Source organism: Camelus dromedarius, chromosome 12 (genome assembly GCF_036321535.1).
Source record: "Camelus dromedarius isolate mCamDro1 chromosome 12, mCamDro1.pat, whole genome shotgun sequence".
Classification (NCBI taxonomy): Eukaryota; Metazoa; Chordata; class Mammalia; order Artiodactyla; family Camelidae; genus Camelus; species Camelus dromedarius.
This window is the reverse complement of record NC_087447.1, coordinates 43,918,195-43,941,442: the sequence shown is the minus strand read 5'-3', so window position 1 is coordinate 43,941,442 and position 23,248 is coordinate 43,918,195. Positions and strand designations below refer to the sequence as shown.

The window sequence follows — 23,248 nt, the reverse complement described above, 5'->3', positions numbered from 1 at the left end:
ACTGAAAGGTCAGTGGTTCCTTGAGGGCAAGATCTAGTTTTGTTAATTTTGTACGCCTGGTTTGGCCCTTAGCAAATACCAGGTACTCAATAGGAGCACGTTCTCTTGTACTCAGTAATTCAGCTCAGTAACATCACTTGGTGCCTAATGTCTGCTTGTCAGCCCGTTTCATAAAGCTGCAAGAAGCCTCACTGTTTATTAACCACAGTGACCACTTCTTGGCAGTAAGAACAAGTCTGGATATGGAGTGGCTGAATCCTGAGACACCTCATGAAAAAATACGAACAAAAAAAAACCCCAATAACTTACATTTATTGAGTGCCAGTACCTTTCTGAGTACTCAGTGCAACTCCAAGTGGTTAATAGTAGTAGTATCGTGACGTCGCTGTGAGGAAACAGGATACTGAGAGATTTATCATCTGTTGCACAAACTGATGTTAGGCTGCAGACCTTGACTGTGATTTCTAGAACCTGTGTCCCTAACTACTATGCTGTGGTGCCCACAGTGTAATTAAAGAAAGGTCTCTGCAAGGTCACACTTTCCAAACAACTAAAGTTCAATCATTTTAACACCATAGCATCTAGTTTCAGCCTAAAGTCTCTTACATGCTTCTTATCCAAGATAAGGGTCACCATTCAGAACCCTCTGGGTTGCTGGGTGTGTGTGGGGCTAAGTTCCCTTCACTAGATAACTCCAGAATTCTGTGATTTTTTTCAATGCAATTTTATTGTAGTTATTATTACCTTTTAAAATTGCAAAGTAATACATGCTCATTGTATTACATTTTAAAAATACAGAAAATAAAGTATTCAAATGAAAGCGTCATAGTCACATGGAAGGGGTTGTTGATGAGGGAATTCTGACATAGCCTGTTCTAGATGGTCCCTGAGGTTTCTTATACAGTGTTTCCACCTTGGTTCAGTTCCCTGAAACACCTAACATCATCATCAGGGCTGTCTGGTCTTGCCTGTTTCCTCTGTCTAATTACATTACCCCTTTCCCTACAAGGCACCCTGTTCTCCATGGCCTGATTGTCTAACTAAATTTCCCGGTGTTGTCTTTATTAAGCCCCCAAGACACAATTGCTTTAGGATTAGGAAAGTGTCTTGTGTTCTGAACCACTGTATGTGTATATTAATGTTAACTCGGCCTAATTTACTCAGTGTTATCTATAGACCATGAGCATCAGATTAATCTGAGATGCTTGTTAAAAATGGAGATTAAGGGACTCTCACCGAAGACCTATTAAGTAAGAATGTCTGAGATTGAAGTCAGAAATCAACACTTTTCCCCAACTAAACATGTTTTGGGTTTTTTTTGTTGTTGTTGTTAGGAAATTGTCAAACATATTCAAAAGTAGAGAAAAAAATGTAATAAACTCCATGAACTCATTTTTCAGTCTCAACAATTATTAATCCAGGGTCAATCTTGTTTCATCTAGAATTTGAAGCAAATTCCAGACATCATGTCATTTGAATGTTTCCATACATATCTATACAACATAACCACAGTACAATGATCATATCAAAAGGTAATTAACAGTAATCTCTAATATCATTACATTTCTAGTCCAGATTTTCTCTGTCTCCTAAATATTTCTTAATTGTGTGGTGTTTCAGATGCTGAATCACGTAATTGGTGATGTTGCTTTTTTTTCTCTGTTAAGTGGGGTATTGGGAACCAGTTCCATAGCCACCTCTGGCAACTTTACGAAACCTCATACATGCATTTTGGCTATTTACTTTACCCCTGACTTCATTTTCATTTTACTTTTATTCTTCTTTGGCCCTGATTTCCTCACAAAGTTTCTCCTTTTGTGCTGTGTGTATTTTTAAAGCTGCCTGAAATTCTTTTGCAAAAAGGTAAGTCATATGTTAATGGACACGGCAGTGAAGATCTTGAGCCACTTGCCTTTCTTCATTTTGCACCTTTCTTTTAAACTGGTTGTTTCATCCCCATTTCTGACCATGTATTTCCTCTCCTTTTTTATGTCCCAGCCACCTCAGTCTCAGTGCTCAGCACCACTCTTCCAGCTTTGGTTTTTGTTTTTTGTTTTTTGTTTTTTGTTTTTGCTTCCCTCCTCAATTGTGATTCCGAGTTTCCTTTGCCTGCCCTGGAAACATCATGATTCATTCTGAGCATGCGCCCTGTCTCTTCTGTGTCGTCATCGTAAGTTTCCTTTGGCTGTGAGAGGACTAGCCACAGACACCAAATCTTTAGGTTTCAACATAATCCCTGTGAAAATTCCAGTCCTCTGGGACAACACAAGGTTGGGAGAGCAGTTGAAAGGAGAGCTCAGGATAGGAAGACTGGAGTGGGTATCAAAAATATCATCTATTTTCCGGTTTTGCCCTGAGCTATATTTGTTTCTGTAAGAAATAGAGATGGGGCAGGACTGACATTCCAAGGACTAGGACAGTGGTTCCCAATCTCTGGTGCCTTATTTATCCACGACAAAGTTCTCACAACTCTAAAGCGAATTGACAAAATAAGGAGAGTATAATGGTTTTATTCATAAAGCTCACTATAGTATTTTAAAGAAATGGCATTTGTTTCTGGTGCTAAAACATCCTTTCTTGTATGAAATAAGCATGATAGTAAAGCACTGTATATTTTAAAATCAGTATTAGCAAAGTAGAAAGTTGATAGCCTGGGCCAGTCTCCTGATATTTTGTTCATGAGTCTAAAAGTCTGAACACAGATGAGTAGACAAGGATGGATGTCTTTTATAGGTTTGTCTTGGAAGGAAAACCATGCTGGGGAACTGAGATGATCATTATTGTAGTGACTGTCATGGTTTTCATTCCTTCAGTCCTCGCAACCCAAGGAGCAGGGTTAAACAAGGACTGTTTTCAGAAATGTTTGGGGATTTCAGAGCCAAGTTCACCTGAATGTGCTAACCCACATATGCTTCATATACTACAGCAGCTTAAAAATGTTTTTCATTTTTTCCTCAGTAATACTTGCTCTTTGTAAAAGTTATTATAGAAGTGAAAATCCCTTCTAATTTCATCCCAGCAGAAATGGCTTGCTTTATCTTTACATGGTTTTCAATGTAAAAATAATTTTAGCATAAAAACATCAATATATATAGTACAGTGTATAAAAATATTGAATCACTGTGCTGTATATCTGAAACTAGTGTAAATATTGTAAATCAACTATACTTCAATTTAAAAAACCCATCCATGTATACACATCTATCAACTATAGACAACATCTCTTGTTCCCTCATGTTGGAAGGCAACCTGTAACCTTTCCTTCAGCTTTTTTCTTCCTACCTCTTAATTTTTGACATCTTTTCTATCAATTTTAAATTGTCAAAGTTGAAAACATTTCCATTCTATTCTATAACCAAGCTTATGTCCTCCATGCTTTGTCTATGGCTTGGTTCTAAGAGTTGAGAATCAATAAATGTTGTCTATGTTATTATGAACATAAAATTTTTTTTAGTGCAGAGTCAAGAGGTATATAAGAAAAATAATACTAAGGTTATTTTTTCCTTTTCTAAAAAAATTTCCTCCTGGAATACCTAATTTCTCTCTCTTTGTTTTCTTTAAAACACTCTTTGAAGACAATTAATGATATTATTAAGAAATAAACTCTTTATCTTGTCATTTATGTTTTATCAAATCCTCTTTATCTGAGGAGAACACCTTTCCAGAACCCAGGCTTCTGCTCCAGGCTGGACTGGCTCCCCTCCAGGCCTGCAACTCAGCTCTCTGGTTGGGGTTTTCTTCCACTGACCTTCTGAGGGGAGTGCAGTCTTTCCTGTGCACTTTGTCTTCTTCTGACCTCATACATTCATCCTCAAGTAACTTCCTTTGATAGATGCCTGGAAAGTAATCTTTCTGACTTACTGTAAGTCTGAAAATGGCTTTCTGAGCCTTCACACTTCCTTGATAGTGTGTTTGGGTACAGAATTCTAACTTGATCATAATTTTTCCTCAGAAGTTTGCAAGCATTGTTCCATTATTTAGTGTTTTTTAAATTAAGTCCAATGTCAGTATAGTTCTGATTGCTTTGTGTTCATATTATGTTTGTCTCTTAAGCTTTTGTGATTTTCTCTGATTTCCATGTTAGGAAACTTCACAATAATGTGCATAAGGTAGAGTTATTTTATTGTAGGTATTCAGTGGACTCCTAACAATATGTCCTTCAATTCTAGGGAATCAAAAATTTTTTGATGATCCTTACCTTCATTTTCTCTGTCATAACCTTCTGAAAAACTTAGATAATAGACCTCCTGAATACATACTCTGTATCTCATAACTTTTGCTTTAATTTCCTGAATCTCTGGTTCATACTCAGGTAGATGTTCCTTTACTTTTACCCTCTCTTGAATTTTTTACTCATTTTAGCCATCAGGTTTTTTTTTTTCTTAGAAGATTATCTTCTCCATTCTAGTAGTTTACTCTTGTTGTATGGAGGGAATACATGAAAATTCCCTTCATAATTTCCAATGTGGAAATTTCCTGTGAATGAAATGTTTTAAAAGTTCCTATTTCCTCCCTGATTTTTCTCTGTTTTCTCTGGGAACATCTTTGTTGTTGTTGTTGCTTCTATAGGTTGATGTTGCTCTAAGATTTCTGTATATGGCTGGTGATTCTTTGTAGCTTAGTCCTACTTAAGAATGAGGCAGTAGAAAAGCTGACCACAGGGATGTATCTGTGAGTGACATTTTAACAGTCAAGATTTACTTTAGGGGGATTACGAGAGCTTCCATTTTTTGCAAGAACATGGAAAATTCTGCTCTTGGGCACTAATTCTCCTACTAGTCACCTTGGTTTCTCCCTAGACAGTTTGGACAATATTTGGTGAAGATTTTCAGTCACCGCCCATGTTTTCAGCTCAACATATTAGTCTTAGCTGCCACCATATTGGAAATATCTGAGTCCTGAGCCTGTTTTGAGTTTAATGGGCCAGGTTGCCTGCCCCTTAAGTCTACCCCACTCTGCATTTTTGGGGGGTCTATGGCATCCTCTGCCACACCTCCATTCACATACTGTCTTCCAAGAAAAAAAAAAATTAAAACCTTTTTGCTGATTATCTAATGCTATTTTCTTTGTGATTGTGAGTTTATACTTTATATTTGTTTCAGATTATTTATGGGGGGGTCTCAGGAAGGAGAGGATATATATACATAAATATATATGCATATGCACCATTATGAATCACAGTCTTCCTTAATTATTTTATATATGTATTTGCACCTATATTCCTTACCAACAGCAAGTTGAAGTATCTGTCATCTCTCCCTGCTAACAATATAGGACATTTAATTTGGTTTTACTTCCTTCCTCCTTTCATTTCCCATGTTTTGTTGAAATTGTTGGAATTTAAGTGTATGTATTTATCATTACTTTGCTCTTTTAAGTGTTTTTTTCCTTATAGTTTCGTTAAACTTTATAACCTCAAAACCAGCAATTATTCAGATTTAATATACTTTTTCCTGTTTTCTTTGCTTATTACCAGTTCTTGTGATCCATGGGATGTAAGTATATATCTTATCTAGAAAGCCCTTGGGTTCTCTATTCTGACGTAAATTTTTATTTGTTGGTTTGAAGAATTTCTGCAGGTTTATGCAGGAGAGGCTACATGAATGGTGTATTTTCTGAGTCATTGGTGACTGAAAATGCTTTTCCTCTCCTCTGATGATAATGTGGCTGGCTGTGGAATTCTCAGGCTACAAGCTCCTCTTCTTAGTGAGATCAGGTGACATCTTTCAGGGGTGTCTAATTCTGGTTACTGCCCAGCCATGCTTCTCCTTCTTCACCACTATTTTAAACATCTCACTGAGTAAATGAATTAATTTACCTCTCGCAAGTGTCATTTATTCTGATGGTCCAGCTCGGCTAGCTTCTTTCAAGTTGCTGAGTTGGCCCATTGGTCCCATGATTTTGTTGTCATCGTCATTCGTTTATATGTTCTTCTTGTCCCTTCACGGTTCAACAGGGCAACTACCATTCCTCTGTCCAACAGGGCAACTACCATTCCTCTGTCCATATGCAGTATAGGTGCTGAAGCTTTGTGCTCATTGGGCAATAATATTCGCCATTCCAGAACAGTCTTCAGGCTTGCAGGGATCCCTTGGAGTCATAGGTATCCAGCTGGGATGTCTGCCGGATCTAAGGGTATCATGGTGTCTTGTCTGGTGTCTAGGGATGTTGCTGCAGTACATCACGTCCTGTGGCGAGGGCTGGTGGCCAGCAGAAGAGGGTTCTGATGATCAGGCCTGATTGCAGGGCACCCTGCTCTAATCTTCCCTGGAAGGATGGCCTCCATGGCAGCTGTGGGTAGAGTTTCATGCAGTCACCCTCAACCAGCAATACCTCCGGGGATCTGGATCAGAACTGAGTTACCATTTGCCTCCTTTTCATCCCCAAATCACCACCTGGTGATTCTCTTCACTCTTGGACAGAAGGACCAGTTTATACTTTTCCTATTCTTCAGAAAAATTATCTTTAGAATTATAATCTTTGATGTCACTATTTACTATTTTTAAATTTTATTATAAAATATACCATAATTGCCAAAGAATATATATATCAAATACTTGTAGTTTAAAGATCAACCATAAAACAAGTGGCCATGTACCTACCACCTAACTTAAGCAATAATTCCTTTTCTTAGTAAAGCTATTTTGTGATTCTAAGTGGATTCTCCCTCTCCCTTTCCTGAGGCCGTGGTCTGAGGTAGGTGGTATGTATGGACTTCATAATTCTGCCCCAGCTTTCTAGCACTTCTCTCTGGAAAAGGAGAGGAAAGTTCAAATGGAGTGTCTCAGGGGGCACCCTGAGCTGTCTGCAAACAGAAGTCCTGATGATTATGCTTAGTGGATGGCGTGGCTGTGTGGGTAACTGTTGGCTTCTCCTGCCAGGTGCTCCCTGGCCTCCTCCTACCAACATGGCACCTTTGTGTGAATGAAAGAAAAGCCCCTCTTGCCATTTGCCAGACATTTTCAGTCGTAACTCTATACACAAACATCTTTTGTGACTATGAATGTGACCAGCAGCTCCTGGAGTTTACAGGGCACACCCTTGACTCACAGTAAACATAGGGTGGTAACAGGGCTCTCGGGTGGGCTTCATCAGACATACACTGAATGCCTGCTATGTGCCAGGCACTCTTTTAGATGCTTGGGATTCAATGCTGAGCAACAGACAAGACCCCTGCTCTCCTGGATCCCCCAGGATGGGACTTGGGAGCAAGGTGTTTTTTGAGTGTGAGAGCTGGGAGTCAGCTAACAAGCTAGAGTCGTTCTTGAGCTGTGTCAGGGCCTTGTGGTTACTAGAAGAAGTCGGCCCAGGATTTACTTTATTTAGGGTGTTATCTCTACCAAGTAAATCCTGCGGGGCTGTGTTGTACCAAGCCAGTGAGTTCAGAGTTCAGGTGAGATTCTAAGTGCAGGGTGACCATACATCCTGGTTTGCTCTGGACAGTCCTGGGTACAATCTCTCACTGATAGGATTATTGATACCCCCTCTTTTCCCTCTTAGAACTGTCCTAGCCTTGGACAATAAATTATATGGTCACATGTATTAGTCAACTTTTTGCGATGGTAACAAACACCTTTGAAATCTTGGTGGCTTAAATGAAACACTAACTGTTTAGTGTTTTGGGGGGGTGGGGGGCAGGTAATTAGGTTTGTTTGTTTAATGTAGGTGCTGGAGATTGAACCCAGGACCTCATGCATGCTAAGCACATGCTCTACCACTGAGCTCTACCCACAGCCCCCACCCCAAACTTTTTGGGTTTTGCTTATGGATCTGTGGATCAGTGATTGCCCTGCCTCAGCCTGTGTGTCAGATTTAAGTTTGCTCCTCACTCTGGGCTTTGGGCCTATGCCACAAGTCTTCCTTTATGGCACCCAGGCTAGAATATCAAGACCTTATTTAAGACCTCTTCTTTTCACAGCAGAAGGTGGGAGCCTAAGAGTCCTGTGGTCCAAGGTGGCATGGGCCATGTCCACTCATATTTCATTGACCAGAGCAAGTCAGGTGGCCAAGGCCAACATCAGGGGATTGGGATTTAAGCTTCTCCCATAATTACCACGTCACACTTCTAAAACATTCTGCCTTCCGGTGTACTTCTCCCGCCTTTGTCAGTGGTCTCCCAGTGGTGTCTGTGTCAAAACGGTCCTGAAGTGATTAACAGGATATAGGGAAGGGGTTTTACCTCTGGACTAAAGAGTGTGTAACGGGATTGCACTGTGTTGTGGAGCTTGTTTTGTTTTTAGATTTCATTGGAGGGGGTAGGGATTGATGTTTGCCATGGCAGCCTGATTAACTGGGTTGGGGTCTCCTCCTTCCCTGAGCCCTCAGGACTACTATCTATTATAGAAGTTTTTATCAATAAATTTTCCATCCTGCTCTGTGAGCTGTGGTCAAACCATCCATCCTCTCCCTTCTTCTTACTGGGGCTCCATGAGGTATGATGTTCAGTGCGCTTTACTCTGCCCTCGCTGACTCTGCTCCCTGTCCGCCATCCCTGCCCTTTTTTACTCTGCACTTGGGATTTTTAATTTTTATTTTTCCCTTAGTGTCCCTTCATTTGCCTATGTTAAATGTTCGGCACCAATTGGCTTTTCCTTTCAAACAATTTCAGAAATGCCTCACTGTTACTGGATCACTGATGGATTGAAATTACCTGTCCTTGCTTTCCATAGTTATATAGTTTGCTTCTCCCATTTCAGTGATACTTGAGGAGAGAAATGGGATAAGCCAAGATTTTGAGCTCGGTTACCCATGTTGAAACTGGAACCCCCCATGATTTCAAACAGAGACATAAATTGTTTTGCCACAAGGGCAAAGATTCGTTGGGAAGCATAGAGGAGATACATTAGATCCATCAGCAGGCCTGGTAGCTGGCTTTCTGTCAAGAGTAATCTTTTCATGAAAAATTGTTTGATCATTTCATAAGAATGATAAGTACCTTCAGAGTCACGTTGAAAAGCACATGGACACTAGGTGGTCAGCTTGACTCAGGAGGTAAGTGACTTGCAGGAGGGCTTCATGTGCACACTGAGCAGAGATGAAGGCTGTCTCATGTGGATTGTTGTCATGCTGCAGATAGTTGAAGCTGTGACTGTTAAGTATGATTCCTCATTTTCCCCGTCACTAGAATATGAGTCTGTGAAGGTGTAGAGTGTGTCTATCACATTCCCCATTGCATCTCCAAAGCCTGGCACAGCCCCTGGCATGTAACAGAAAACTTTGGCTGAAGCAATGCAAATATTAATGATAGATAGTGAAAACAGATCCTGGGAGAGAATCCTTGAGGCTCCTGGGTGTAGTGGAGCCCAGTAAAGCAGGTAGGGGTGTCTTTTAAAGGGAGGAGTTGATAGCACCACAGTTGATGCTATCAACTGAGGTTGATGCCTTAGCCTCCCTGGCTCTCCTGTAGGGTGGGGTGGAAGCCTGGAGGGGTTTGGCCATTGTTCTGAGAGTTAGGAACACAGCCACTAGACACTGCATGCACAGCCATGGACCCTCACTGAGGTCGTGGGGCTGTGGTCCATGTAGCAGATGCTATCGTTGCCCCCAGATTCCTTCTCCCTCACCATTTGAACACGTGCCTGCTGACCTCCAAGGCCAGCCCCTGCATTTATTTGAAATGTGGGAATTTTCTGGCCACAGAAGCTAACTTTGCCACGCGTGCTATAGGTTGGAAATGCCCCTCAAGAACTACCCTCAAATCAAGGTGTAGAGTGTGGAGCCTCCCCAGCAGCTTAACCTCTGGTCCCCCACTGTGGTAACTGACTTGATAAAACCGCCTTTACTGACTGCTTCCATACTCCCCTGGGTCACTTCCCTATTCTCCCTACTCTTTTATACTCTCCTACCTGGTGACTTCCCTTCTCCTCTGCCTGGATCACTTCCCTTCTCCCCTACCTGGATCACATCCCTGTTCCCCTACCTGGATCACTTCCCTACTCCTATACCTGGATTTTAATTTCTCTTATTTTAAAAAGGTGTTACTTAAATAATTCCCAAATTATATCATACAGCTCTCTGAGATGACAGGGGAATTTTTAAGGGTAGTTGAAACCGCCCTGCTCCCAGAATGTCATTGATTTATATTGCAGAGGACTAGGGTCTCGGTTGACATGCAGGGCATTCCTGGTCCCCTAAATACTCCCTGTCTCTTGCTGTTGCAGGCTGTTTATTATTTCTAAACATGCCTGCATGTTACCTCATCTGCACTTGTGTCTGAGTCCTCACTGTCCCTGCCACAGAGTCGGGTGACCCAGCAGCATCTCCAGCCTGGCCTTCCACTGTCACTCCTGAGGGACAGATGGATGAGAGAGTATTCTGCCCGCACCGTGCAGTGGGTGGGCACGGGAGGAGCAATCACACTGACCTTTGATCTTTGCTTCTTTGCAGATATCTCAGTGAGCCTGCTGACCCTCGTGGTCACTGCCTGTGGCCTCGCTCTCTTTGGCGTTTCTCTCTTCGTGTCTTGGAAACTCTGCTGGGTTCCATGGCGAGAACGAGGCCTGTTCTCTGGTAGCAAAGAAAACAACCAGGAGCCTCTTAACTACACGGACACAGAGACCAATGAGCAGGAGAACAGTGAGGGCTTCCTAGACCCTCCCACTCCTTGTGCAGACGCCTCCATGAAGATCAGCCACACCTCCCCTGACCTTCCCCTCTCTACCCAGTCTGGGGACCAGGAGAACTGTGCTCATGGCGTCCGCATCCAGCGCCAAGTCACAGAGCCAACCTCATCGGCTCGGTCAGTAACGCCCCTTTCCTCTCTAAATACAAGGCAAGCAATGCCCCGTCCCCTTCTCTTGGTGGCAGTGGCATTGATCAGCCAAGGAGCCTGTGACCTTGCTCATGTCCATTCAGTATCAGAGACGCAAAATGGAAAATTTGATACTTCCTATACTCCTGTTAGGTTCCTGAGCGCTGCATAGTCTCTGCTTAGTTCATGATAATAATAGTTAACATTGCTAAGACTTACCGTATCAAGTGTTATCTAAGAACTTTATATTTTATTATGGTTCACAACTTTGTGTGAGACAGATCCTATTCTCATTTTCATCTTGTAGAAGAAGCAACCTGAGCCAAGGAGATTTAGAAATAAAGTCATATATGGGTAATCACCCAGGTCCAGATTTGAGCTCTGGGTCAACCAACACCAGAGCCTGAGTTTTTACTCCCTCTTCGTGCTGCCCTCCTAGTGTTACCAAGTTTATTCCCGGTGCCTCTGACCTAGCCTGGCTGTCACACACAGGCTCTCTTTAGACTCCACACAGTGGCTGGAGGTCTTTTTCCATCTCCAGCCTTTGCATGGTCTACAGAGTGCCCAGGCCTAGGGTCACTCTCTTTCCATGGGCTGGATGCTTTGTGCTCTCGTGCAGTAGAAGAATGATATAGTGCAGTGATAGAAAGCAAGGGCTCTGGGCTCCAGCGAACTAGCTCTAGCTACATGTGTATGTTGGACACGTTATTTAACCTTCATCTGTTTCTTTTCTCCTCTTGTGTGAGAGAGGAATGGCGATGGGTGGTTTTAAGAGTGAAGTGATAACGTGTGCGTCATGTGCTCTGCACAGGTCTGCGCCTGGTATGTTCCCCACCACGTGGGCTGCCATTTTGCCTTCAGTACTGTGGTTCTTATCCTCGTTATCAAGACATGCCCCCCCCCAAGGCCCAGATGCATAAAGGTGGCTTTGAGGTTAAATAGCCAGTTCTGAATCACTGGATATAAAAATTCTCTCTCAGTAAGAGACTTCAGGAAGAGAGACTCAGAAAGCAGCTTTCATTAAAATGGAAATATTTGCTTGAGTGATAGCTAGAGGACTAGCGTGTGCTGTTATTTGGAAAGTACAAGTACAGTGTGTGGTTATATTTTTTAATCTTTTTAAAATTTGTTCCCTAGAAATAGAAATAAGATTTTACCCTTTTTTATGTTAATCAAGTTTATCCTAGAGGCTTTGCTCATTCACGTTAAGTGGGATAGAATATGACAGTTTATAATTTAATTTTTTCAGAAACCTATTTTAGCATCATTTCCAAGTCTGAATCAAAGAGCTTTACTTAAAATATTCCTCTGTGAGGAAATGGATGGTTGTTTGCCATTTGATTTAGAAGAAATCCTCAGATTTTATCATTAGGATTTCTCTTTAGAATTAAGACTTAAATATAACTGGAGCTCTGTTGGATGCTGCCGTGGAGTTTGTGCAGTGGTGCGGACTCATAATAAAATCCTTTCATTGCTTCAGAAACTAGGCCCTTCAGATGGAATCTCCATTGGGATTGTCTTCCACTTGGTCTTATTCTGTGTGTTAATTTTTCTGATCTGGGTTCCATCAGTACAGAGTGATAGTACTGTGTTTTTATTAGATTCTAGAATGAGACTGCCATAATTCTAATGAATTGGCAGCAGTCATATCACTATAATTGTTAGTCTTATTCTAGAAAAGTTTATAAGTAACCTGCATATCAAGAAATAGATTTCATTTGAAAATAAAGACTGTAGATATCTTCACCACTAATTTGTGGAAACTGGGTAGAAGGAAAAAAAATTAAAAGAGAGAGTGAAGGAATTGTCCCTGTAAAAATGCATTTTACATTTAGATGTATTTTGGTTTTGAAGTCATGCAACTAAGTGATCTCTTCTGATGGCCAAAATCAAGTGTAGTAATATTTGACTACTATAAGAAAACTAAACTCTTTCCAGCTGCATTTGACCTAATACTGATGATTTGCATCGTTATGCATTTCAAACATTCTTATCCAAATTACTGCTGACCTAGTTTTATGGGTTGTGTCTGGAAATACGTATCTTTGACTCATGGTCTTATAATAGGAAGGGTGTGGTCTTCCAATTCTTTAGAGTTGTGTTCTATTATAAACACACACACATGCACACATAAAACCTTTTTTTACTGACAAAATTGGGAAAATCAATGAAATTTCCTTGATGCTCCAGAACATTTTTAACATTCTTTTCTTAGTAACATTTTTGGGTACTATATCTGGGGATGGGGGAAAGTATTCTTTGCTGAGTTGGCTCTAAGCAGTCTGCTCTGCTAGTCCTTATTTCTTCTTTACTTTCTCACTGCTGTCACTTTCTTTCTCCCTGCTTCCATCCTGCGGCTGTTATCCCTTGTCCTAAAGTTCCCAGGACACCTTCTTGGCCCCAACCATACCAAGCTTAGCCTCCCAGTTGAGGGCCTCTCCACTGTCATTGTGATTGGCACAGCTTCTGCTGCGGCGTTTGCATTGGAAATCCCGCCCTCCCCTGGCCTCTGCAGCGTGGATCCGTGGGGCTCCTACCCCTGCCTTTTGGAATGTCCGGGAGATGAGCTTTGCTTCATCTTCGAAGATTGTTTCTGGTCAGGACAACTTTCTGTTCTTCCAAGATCGAGCACATTAGCATTCTGTTTCTAGTGAGCCTAGTTACTGTTGGAATCCTCCAAAATTCCTGTTAATTCCTTTTGATTTGGATGAAGTCCCTATTTGGGGGGGGGGATAATTAGGTTTATTAATTTATTTTAATGGAGGTACTGGGAATTGAACTCAGGACCGCACACATGATAGGCAGGCACTCTACCACTGAGCTATACCCTTCTCACTGGATGAAATCTCTTTTATATAATGACCTGGGCACATGGATTTTTTTTCCAAAATTTTTCAATTCCAGAACATTTTAAAGGTTTTTACTCTAAATATATGAAAATCCCTGGATCCTCAAAATAGAAGGAACCTTGAAAGACCATCTCATCCATTTCCTGATTCATGTCCCAAGATGAACGTTCTATCTGTGCTTATAAGTCTTCTCAGGTTTTCTTTGTAACACTTTGGTTTTATAAAAATTTCAATTATCACACCACAGACTCCTGATCAGGTCTGTGAAGGCCCTGTGTAGTGCTGCCACAGTCTGCTTCTGTCACCTGTCGGCCACCTGTTGGCCTCACCTCCCAGCCAGTTCCGCCATGTAGCACAGCCCAGGGGACACCAGTAATGTGGACTCAGTTAAGAGGCTTCACCTGAAAAAGCTCATCACTCCGGCTCCACTATCCTCTCTCTTGGTTGCTTCAGGATCCCCGCCTCTTCCTGCCCTCACACATGCTGTTCCCTCAGCCTGGAATGCTTTTCCTTTCCCTTTGTTGTGTCTGACTCCTTTCAGCCTTAATGGCCCAGCTAAAATGTCCCCTCCTCATAGGCCTTCCTGACCACCTGTATGCAGTATGTATTCTTTCCTCTGTTCCCTCCTGCTCTTTACTATCTCACATGTAGCCTTCTTTCACTCTTGGTAGGATTAAAATCTATTTCTGACTCTATGATTGTATGTTTATTGTCTCTGCCCCCTTCTAGGCTATGAGTTCTGTGAGCTCAAAGACCACATCTGCTTTATTTCTCCCTAAATATCTAACCCCTAGTGCAGCCTCGGGCACATAGTGGAATTTTTCCATGAATGACTGACAGGGTACATGCGTCAATATCAGGCCACTTTTCTCGTGTTCTGCTGACGAAAGTGGCAAAGCACCAAAAGTTTAAACTGAGCCGTGCCTATAATGGTGTGAAGCTGGTGGAAGGTCCCTTGTCCCAGGTCTCACATTCACTAAAAGCCTTATGTTTAGACTTTTGAACTTACCTCTGTACTGAACAATCTGTAGAGTCACAGAAATACTCTGACAGAATTGAAGATCATTTGAGTCTTCTAAATTTGAGGCCAATTACTGGCCACACCTCCACTAAGTGGTGCACTAGGATTAAATGTTGTAATTACTCGATGGATATCACAGTTTTATTAAGCTATATGTGTTGTGTGTGGGGAGCATTGGTTAAGTGTAAACACTTAAAACGTACTTTTTTGAATTACTCATTTAGTTATTTCTTGAGATTTAATAAACTGACAGCTTCAAAAATGGAAGTTGCCTAGACCTCTCTTAACTTCCATGAAACCCTGAAACCAGATGTAAATGTATGTTTTCTCTACGGGATTTAATTATCAGAAACTTTTATGTCCATGGCATTCATGTATTTACTCTAGACACATGTATTAAACATTTGCTCTGTGCAAAGCTCGATATTATGTGCTAGTAATAAAGATAGAGGAAAGATATAGCCCTGGGTCTTGAAAGGCCCACAATCTAGTTGGGGAAATATACAAGAAAAGCACCAATTACACACATCAAAGTGCTCAAATTGTTTTTAGACGATTAATCTGGCAAGAGTGTGTAAGAAGTGTGGGATGGGGTGGGGACCCATTAGAGGCAGCCAGTTCAGGCCTGTGATGATGAGGACCTGAAGTCAGTTGAAAGCAGTGGGAATGGAAATTGAGGCATGAGATGTGAGCTGTTTTAGAGAAAATGTTGGTCGACATAGGGTTATTTTAGTAATGGGGGATAAACTATTTGAATATGGCACCAAGGTGTCCTGTCCTGTCTGTTTAACTTGGGAGGGAATGGGAGAAACAGGGCGTGCTTTGCATTTGACCACACCTCTCCACTGGCCAAGGCCTGACGCCCACATCTCTATTATATCACTCACCCTAGAAGCCTCTGAATCCCAGAACGAGAATTCCTCAGATTTCCATTTCCTCCTGCCCTTGTAGTCAGTTAACTGCACTTGTCTGTCTGCAACTGCCCCTTCTTCTGTGTCTGCTTATAGTTAGGAACAACCCTCTTTCCTCTCCGTCACCAGGGAAGATTCCAAGAAGGGAAACAGAGTCCCACTTCTTCCAAACTTCTCACTGTTTCTGGACTTCCCTGTCTTGACTTGAACTTCGTAAAGAGACTCGTGATGATTCTGAAATCACCATTTGCTTCTCTTTCCTCTCTATGGACCTCGAAGCCTTATCAACACTGGTGCCCCAAACCAGGGAAGGGATAGGCCAAGTTTCACCTCTGAGGTGGGGTCCCTGAGATGAGGGAGGGCAGAAGAGTGTACATTTGTCCATGGTTGCAGAGGAAACCCAGCTGTGAGAGGCATGCCAGAGATTCTGGGCTCGGATTCTTATACAGAACCTGGACTGGAAGATGTGGGCATTTGTGAGGTGAGAGTTGCTGGGGCAGAAGGGCTGAAGATCCCATCCTGCTCAAGAGCTGGGAGCCGAGAGGAAAACTTTGTTAATTTCCCTGTTGAGGTCTAGAGCATCAGCTGGGAGGCTGAGAAGTACGAGACCAGGTTAAGTAGGCAGGCTCAACTCAAGTACCATCTCATCTGTGACAGTCTCCCTCTCTCTGACCTCTGGTCAGTTCCTGTCCCTCTCTGCCCTGATTTACACTTAGTGTACGACTGTCTTATCACCCCTGGCCAAGCATTCCCTTGAAGGCGGTGACTAGGCTCTGCCTCTCTGTGCCTTTCACCCTACCTGACCCCTTGCTGTACACATTCAAATTTGTTGAGTTACAGTAATGTCCTCTTTCTGAAGATCCAGTGGAGGTAATTGGCTTTTTGGGTAACAAGATTTTGTTCAGGTAGCAAGATGGTTCAGGTAACAAGACTTTGTTGGGACTCAAATTAGGACACTGGAAGGGATTAAATCAAATTTGAGGAGAAGTGAGGAGGAAAGCCTTCTGCACATGAGCACCTGACTCTCCTAACCCTTGGCTACAACTCAGCACGGCTCAGATACCTTCAGGCATGAAAGTGTGTTTTTGAATTTGATGTAGGAAATCTGCTTTATTTGGTTGGTCATCTTTGAAATTTGGCTTTCTCCAGGCTCTGGTCTCCCAGCTCTGGTCTGGGATGGCCAGCTCCAGCTATGACATTTTCATTCCTGCCTGTTTCACGACCAGGAAAATGGCCTCCTCCTGCCCTGAGCAGGGATGGGAGGTGGAGGAAGCTGCGAGCTCCAGCCCCAAGGCCAGCTTCTCTAAGACAGTGTTGGAGTAGTACTTGCTTACCGAGGACACCCTCTCTCAATGTTCCTTCTCAGCCCCCATCCTTGGGGCCCCCCTCTCCATCCATTCATTGTGCCCATTAAGTCCTGAAAATACCCAGATACAGGAGCTCCCCAGACCTACTCAGGGGACTGTCTGCTTCAGACACAGACCCCTCCTTGCCACACTCACTCAGTGGCATTAAAATTCTAGACCCTTACCCTGGAGAGCTATAGTTTACAGCACTCAGGTCCACCTCCACTGACCATTTCCAAACCCCTCATCTGGGGGAGGGGAGCTCAGGTCACCATGTTCTGCTTTGTATCTTTCCTCTCTCCTACTTTGGATTTGCTGTTTCTTCCCGCCTCTATTTGAGTAGCCTAGGGGAGCCATGGGATATTGATTTTTCCATTTCCTCTACCTCATCTTCTCCTTCATGTCCCTGGGGCGGCCTCCCTGCTCTCCTTTCTCATTTCTCAGCCCAGAGAGCTGCAGAGGTGATCCGGGGTTGGGGATGCTGGGGGGCTATAAGTTCCCCTGGTTCTCGGGCTGCTCTGAGCTTCTCTGCTCTCTGCCCCCAGCTCCAGTCATCGCCCACTCTCTCCTGGAATGAGAACCGTGATGGGCTGTTACAGTCTTTGCCATCTGCTTTAAGCCACTACCTTACAGTTGGTTTCAACTGGTTTCCCAGTAGTAAGTGCGATTTTGAATGAGGTGAACAGGGTTGGGAATGAAACTGGTCGTGTAAAAACATTTGTGTAGATGATATATTCATGTCTGTACTTGATTTTTAAAAAGAATCTTCAGCTCTGTTGGAATTTTGAATGGAGGCCTCCTGTGCCTCTGGGTTCTGAGGGACTGGGATCTTGCTTTGGTCTTTGAAGTACAAATCTCTCCGTAATGCCCTCCCCAGCCCACCCCCTCTACCCTCTGGCAATCCATTGTGGTTAGAAGAGCAGAGCAAGCAGGACTTACTTCTCTCCAGATTTCATGTCTAAGAAAATGTACAAGTAAAACAGAATATGTTCCATTGCCCAGCAGCCAAGTTCATATCTTTTAAATTAAAATTTACATGGCAGGCTTAGTCCTACAGATAAGGGATGAGACAAAATGTTGCTGGGATGAATTTAAAGCCAGGACTCAAATACGTCAAAGATAGGTTCTTATGCGCAGAGAGTCTGCTCAGCAGCCACCTTAGGGGAAAGTGAGAGCAGAGTGGCAGGGGTTGGTGCTGGTGTAGACACAGGTCCAGTGTTCTGTCGTGGACATTGGTGCTGAGAAGGTGTATCTAGTGGGTCTTAAAGGTGCCTTTTCAGTGTTTAAACTGCACTACTAATTAGATAGTGCCCAGAATGACCCATCATAGGTGGGAGCTGAGTCCAGACTCAAGTAGGGCCCTTGTTTGAATCCAGCCTGGAAAGAAAAATCAACAACAGAGGAAGGAGGAGCTGGTATCAGCTGCTTATGGCCTCTGCACAGGGCTGGCTCCGTGCTGCTGCCTGCCAGACCTTTCTGCCCAGAGATCCTAATAGAGCAAGATTAAAGCTCTATTCTGGCATCACAAAGGTTCAACATGTAGATGAGGGACTGACCTGGCTGTACTAGCACAGAAAGCCAGTTTTAGGTGCCTAACAGTATCCCCTAACTATTCCTCTCCCCCTGAAAAATCACAAGATACAGAGAGAACTTCAGGTGGTGGGTTTCTCTGTTAAAAGTTAACATCTCACAGCAGACACTTTCAGACCACATCGTTTCTGCACGTATGGGAATGTGTGTACCTGGGTGTGTTTGCGGTGGACTGTGTTGGCTGTGACAGATGCGAATGACAGCTCTGTGATTGTGCTCTCATTGTACCACGTGGATGATTAGCAGTCAGGAGGGAATTTTAGGATGATAAGGATTGTTCAGCCTAACAACATCTATATGACAAAGGAGAATAATTTCAAACATGTTTTGAGGTCTGTTAATCCCATTTTTACATCTTTATTTCATAAAGTAGTCTTAAGAAAGGAAAAGAAGACAAACTCAAATGTTCACTCTGCCTCTCCAACTATTTACCAATCCCTTAGTGACAGCTTGACTGTTCCCTTTTGCCTCTTGGTGTAGAGAGGCTGTATTAATTAAGTTATTAAGAGATTGCAGGAAATACAGTATAACAGCTCTGAACTCTGAGCCAAAAACAAACAAAACTAACCTTAAAGACAACTTCGTATGTAATGATGACTTCTCTCAGCTGGTGAAGATCCACACAAAATAAGGCAGGTTTCTGAGACAATTTCAGGGAAACTTTTAACCCAAACCAATAAGCTTACTGGCTGAAGAGTAGAGTCTGTTAGCAAATACTTAATTTGCAAATATCAGCGTCCATCCTTGTCTAACTGAATCTCCATATACCTTTATAGTAGCTTACCTTTAATTTTTATGCCCTCAGTGTTTATTACAGAAATCAAACCTTTCCTCCTCATCCCTGATCACCCACGTGGTACAGCAGAAGCATAGTCACCGAGCTGGTCCTTGCATCTGTCAGAGTCAACGTAGTCTACTACAAGCAGACCCATCCTGCCACGTACATTTCCAAAGGAGCGAAAACCATTTTCCTGTGATGAAATGATTTGATTTGAACCAGTGAGAATGTGCATCCTTATAAGGCTAAAAGCCAGTGACAGGGGATTCTATATAATTTAGAGAAAGATCTATTCTTCTTAAGAGAACACAGAGCTGATGATTTTAATTTCAGGATATTAGATACCTAGGTGAATAATTTTATTTTTAAACCAGTTTGTACAAATCTTTACCTCCTACCAGCTGAATAAGCTTCTTTAATGGCACATGAGACGGTTTAGAAAGTGCATTAAACCTTTAAAGCTCCAAGGTCACATGCTAGTAAGTTCATTTCCTGCTGCCAGGCCTCAGTTTTGGGCTTCAGGCCTTGGGGTGCAGCTTACTCCATTGATGAGCGTTTTGAATTTAGGCCAAAAAAAAAAAAAAGGCCCACAGATCTAAGCTTTTAACAGTGCGTAACAGTCTACCTACATCCCAGGCACACGTTTCTGAAAGACCCGGAACTAATGAGGTTATAACTTTGTTCTCTCTCGTTCTTCACTCAAGGCATAATTCTGTCCGAAGACAACTCAACCTGTCAAACCCAGACTTCAATATCCAACAGCTTCAAAAACAGGAACAGTTGACTGGAATTGGGCGAATTAAACCGGAGTTATATAAGCAGAGGTCGCTGGATAATGATGATGGAAGAAGGAGTAACAGCAAAGCGTGTGGGAAACTGAACTTCATTTTAAAATATGACTGTGACTTAGAGCAACTCATAGTGAAGATTCACAAAGCTGTCAATTTGCCTGCCAAGGACTTTTCTGGGACTTCAGATCCTTATGTCAAGATTTATTTGCTTCCCGATCGGAAAACAAAACACCAGACTAAAGTGCACAGAAAGACCCTGAACCCTGTGTTTGACGAAGTGTTTTTGTTTCCGGTTCCCTACAATGACCTTGCGGCCCGAAAGCTTCACTTCTCTGTCTATGACTTTGACAGGTTCTCTCGTCATGACTTAATCGGCCAAGTGGTGGTGGATCACTTCTTAGACTTGGCTGATTTCCCCAGGGAGTGCATCCTTTGGAAGGACATCGAATATGTCACCAATGTGAGTCTAACATTTCTTCATTTTGGGGGGCTTACTGGTCAGCATACAGACAGATTGTTTACACCTTATTTTATTTGCGGGAGGAGGCAGAGTACCAAATTCATGTTAGTGGCCATAGAGCTCTTGCTTCGAACCTCCTTGTACCTTTCCATAAACAAATCTTTCATAATATTCATTTTGCAGTTTCCAAGAATTACTCATGAAAGCAATATTAAAGAATATTGTCTCTCTTCTGTTTTCTAATTCTTAGCTATTCCCTAATAGACACTAGATATTTTCTGCCCTCTTTACCACATGTTCTTTAGAGCTCTCTAGATTGGCTGTGCTAAGTGGGTCCTGGCATCCTTTAACTATAATCTGCGGCTAAGAGACCACTGCCTGACTCTCTGAGAGCATTAAGCCCTTGCCATGTTCTCAGGTCAGCTCAGCAGCATTTCCCATGATCAGATCTTCAGCTTTAATCCCAGAACTGAGAATGATTGAGAAGAGTAGGCACCACTTTATAAAATACAGAATCAGAGTTACAAGGAGGTCAGTCTGATCTATAGATATTGGCAAAACTAATCTATACAAGGTCAAATCCTATTTGGAGCTCAGGAGAAAGGGTGGAAGTGCTATGGAGTGATGCTATATATCTATGTTTACATTTAACACCAGAGTGCAGTGGAGATATTTTTCCTCCGTTTACATCCCTCTCACTATCCTGCAGAGGTGTATTGATGGTCCTGAAACAGAAAGGAAAATTGGACTTTCTTAGGTGACTCTAATATTTTAAGGCCACTTGTTTCTTATCTCTGTCCAGATTCACTCAGGCAACTTTGTTAGCTCATCTGCTGAGGGCAACATAGTTCTCTGCCCAGTCATCCAAGACACTAAGCACCATAATCCTTACTCAGCTTAGATCGGCTTAGATGACCCAGCTTGAGTTTGGATCCCATTCATGAAAGGCTCTCACTCTGTTCAGGAAGAGAAGAGAACACACAGAATCTCTGCCCAGTGACCAGATACCCACACTGATACTCTCTCATCTCAGCCCCTTTTGTGAACAGGGACTCACCCACACTTTGGCTCTTCCAAGGGACACCTTCTCTTCACAGCTTTGTGATGCCAGAGCCAGCTTTGTCCTGCTCCTCAGATAAGCAAAGTGTAGCATAGAGTTTTAATGGCCTTTATCATAATGATGAGGAAAGAAAAGGAGCTGGAGAAGGTGCAGAGAACACCAGGTGATGAAACTAAGGTGATTTGGGTGATTGGGTAAAGCACAGACATCTTCAAACCTGAAAGGCTGTAGTATCTGTAAACCCCAAAACAGATGCTATGGGAGGCAAGGATTGTATCCCAAATCCCCACTGCCAAACTCAGGAGGCAGCATTATAAACTTTAAAGAAACAAGGCGAGCAGGCTGCTGATACTAAAAGACGAATGGTTCAAGAAGGAACCATCTCACTAGAGTATTTACCAAGTCCCCTTGGATATCAGCTGAGACTCTGCCGGCATCAGTGATGAGCCTTGGTAGAGAGAGGTTGGTCATGTCATCTAGTGTGACATCATTTTGTATTTTGTGACTAATGCATTTCATAAAAGAGCTGGAGTGGTTATTAGAAATCTCAACAGGGATCCTGCTGTGAGTTGCCTCCTGGAAACTTTGTGGAAAGAGTAACACAAGTGCACGGTGGCTGATAGAAATGTAAGTAAGGCCGATCCCTGGTGGGGAGGTCTCCTAGAGCAGTTTCCCATGGGATGGGAGCATAGAAGGGCAGCTTGCAGAGGCCTTATAGCCCTGGGATCACTGCCATTTAGCGCTCTCCTGTGACTAGTTTTCCATCCACTGATGGAGAATCCTGGATTTCCATAGAGTTGAGTAGAATGTGAACTTATCAAGAAGGAAAACTGATAAGGCCTCAAAATTCTCAGTTGTTTCCTAGGCAAACAATAAATATTCTGAGCTTTGATCTAGGTCTTTGGGTAGCCAGCAGGAGAGAGGAGGTCCTGAGAATGGAATTACAGATGGTTTCATAATCTGGTGTTTTTTTTAAATTGCATTTAAAATTTATTATATTTTGCTGTTTTGACTGTACTTTTTTGAATGGGACTTTGTACAGAGACTGAGAATGAAAGTCTGAGATTTACCAAGGTTTCATTTTTATAATACAACATGTATGTAACAGCGTCTGTAATGTACACATACAGATTAATGAGGGAATAATAAAATGAACAGACATGGCCCACCCCTCAGCTGAAGGGGAGAATACCACCAGGTACTCTGGTGATGGCCCAGGGGTCGCCCTCCCCCGTCGTATTCTCTCAGCCCGTCCCTGCCAAAAGGAAATCACTATCCTGAATTTTATTTGTAAAGCAATATATTGTTCAGTTTTGTCTGTTTCTGCTTTTCAGAGCTCTTTTTTGACTTTTTTTCAGTCCACGGTGATTTTGACATTTAACAATAGAGATGAATGGAGCTGTGGTTCATGTATTTTTGTTACTGTATAAAATTCTGCTGTGTTATGTATACAAATTAGCTTTCTTGTGTTGATGATATTTGGGTTGTTAATTAGTTTTTTTCTGATTCTGAATAATACTGCAGAACTTTTTGGTGCACGTCTCCTGGTTCACATGTGCAATAATTTCTCTAGGGTGTATCCCTGATAAATGTAAGGTACCCATGCTTTCAAATTTTCTAGGCAATGCCTTTCTACCATGGCTATACAGGTTGACCCTCCCATTGTGAGGGATGACCCTAACCCTAACCCCA

General features: G+C 42.5%; 1 protein-coding gene across 2 annotated transcripts in view; it reads left to right on the top strand.

Annotated features, from left to right (window-relative positions):
• The window catches only part of SYT9 (synaptotagmin 9), a 175,200-nt gene that overhangs the window by 44,272 nt on the left and 107,680 nt on the right, over positions 1 to 23,248 (top strand). For both annotated transcript variants that reach the window (XM_010985895.3, XM_064492612.1), the window contains exons 2-3: positions 10,387 to 10,738; positions 19,950 to 20,496. In XM_010985895.3, coding sequence (XP_010984197.1) covers positions 10,387 to 10,738; positions 19,950 to 20,496 — 899 coding nt within the window. The remainder of the gene's footprint in view (positions 1 to 10,386; positions 10,739 to 19,949; positions 20,497 to 23,248) is intronic.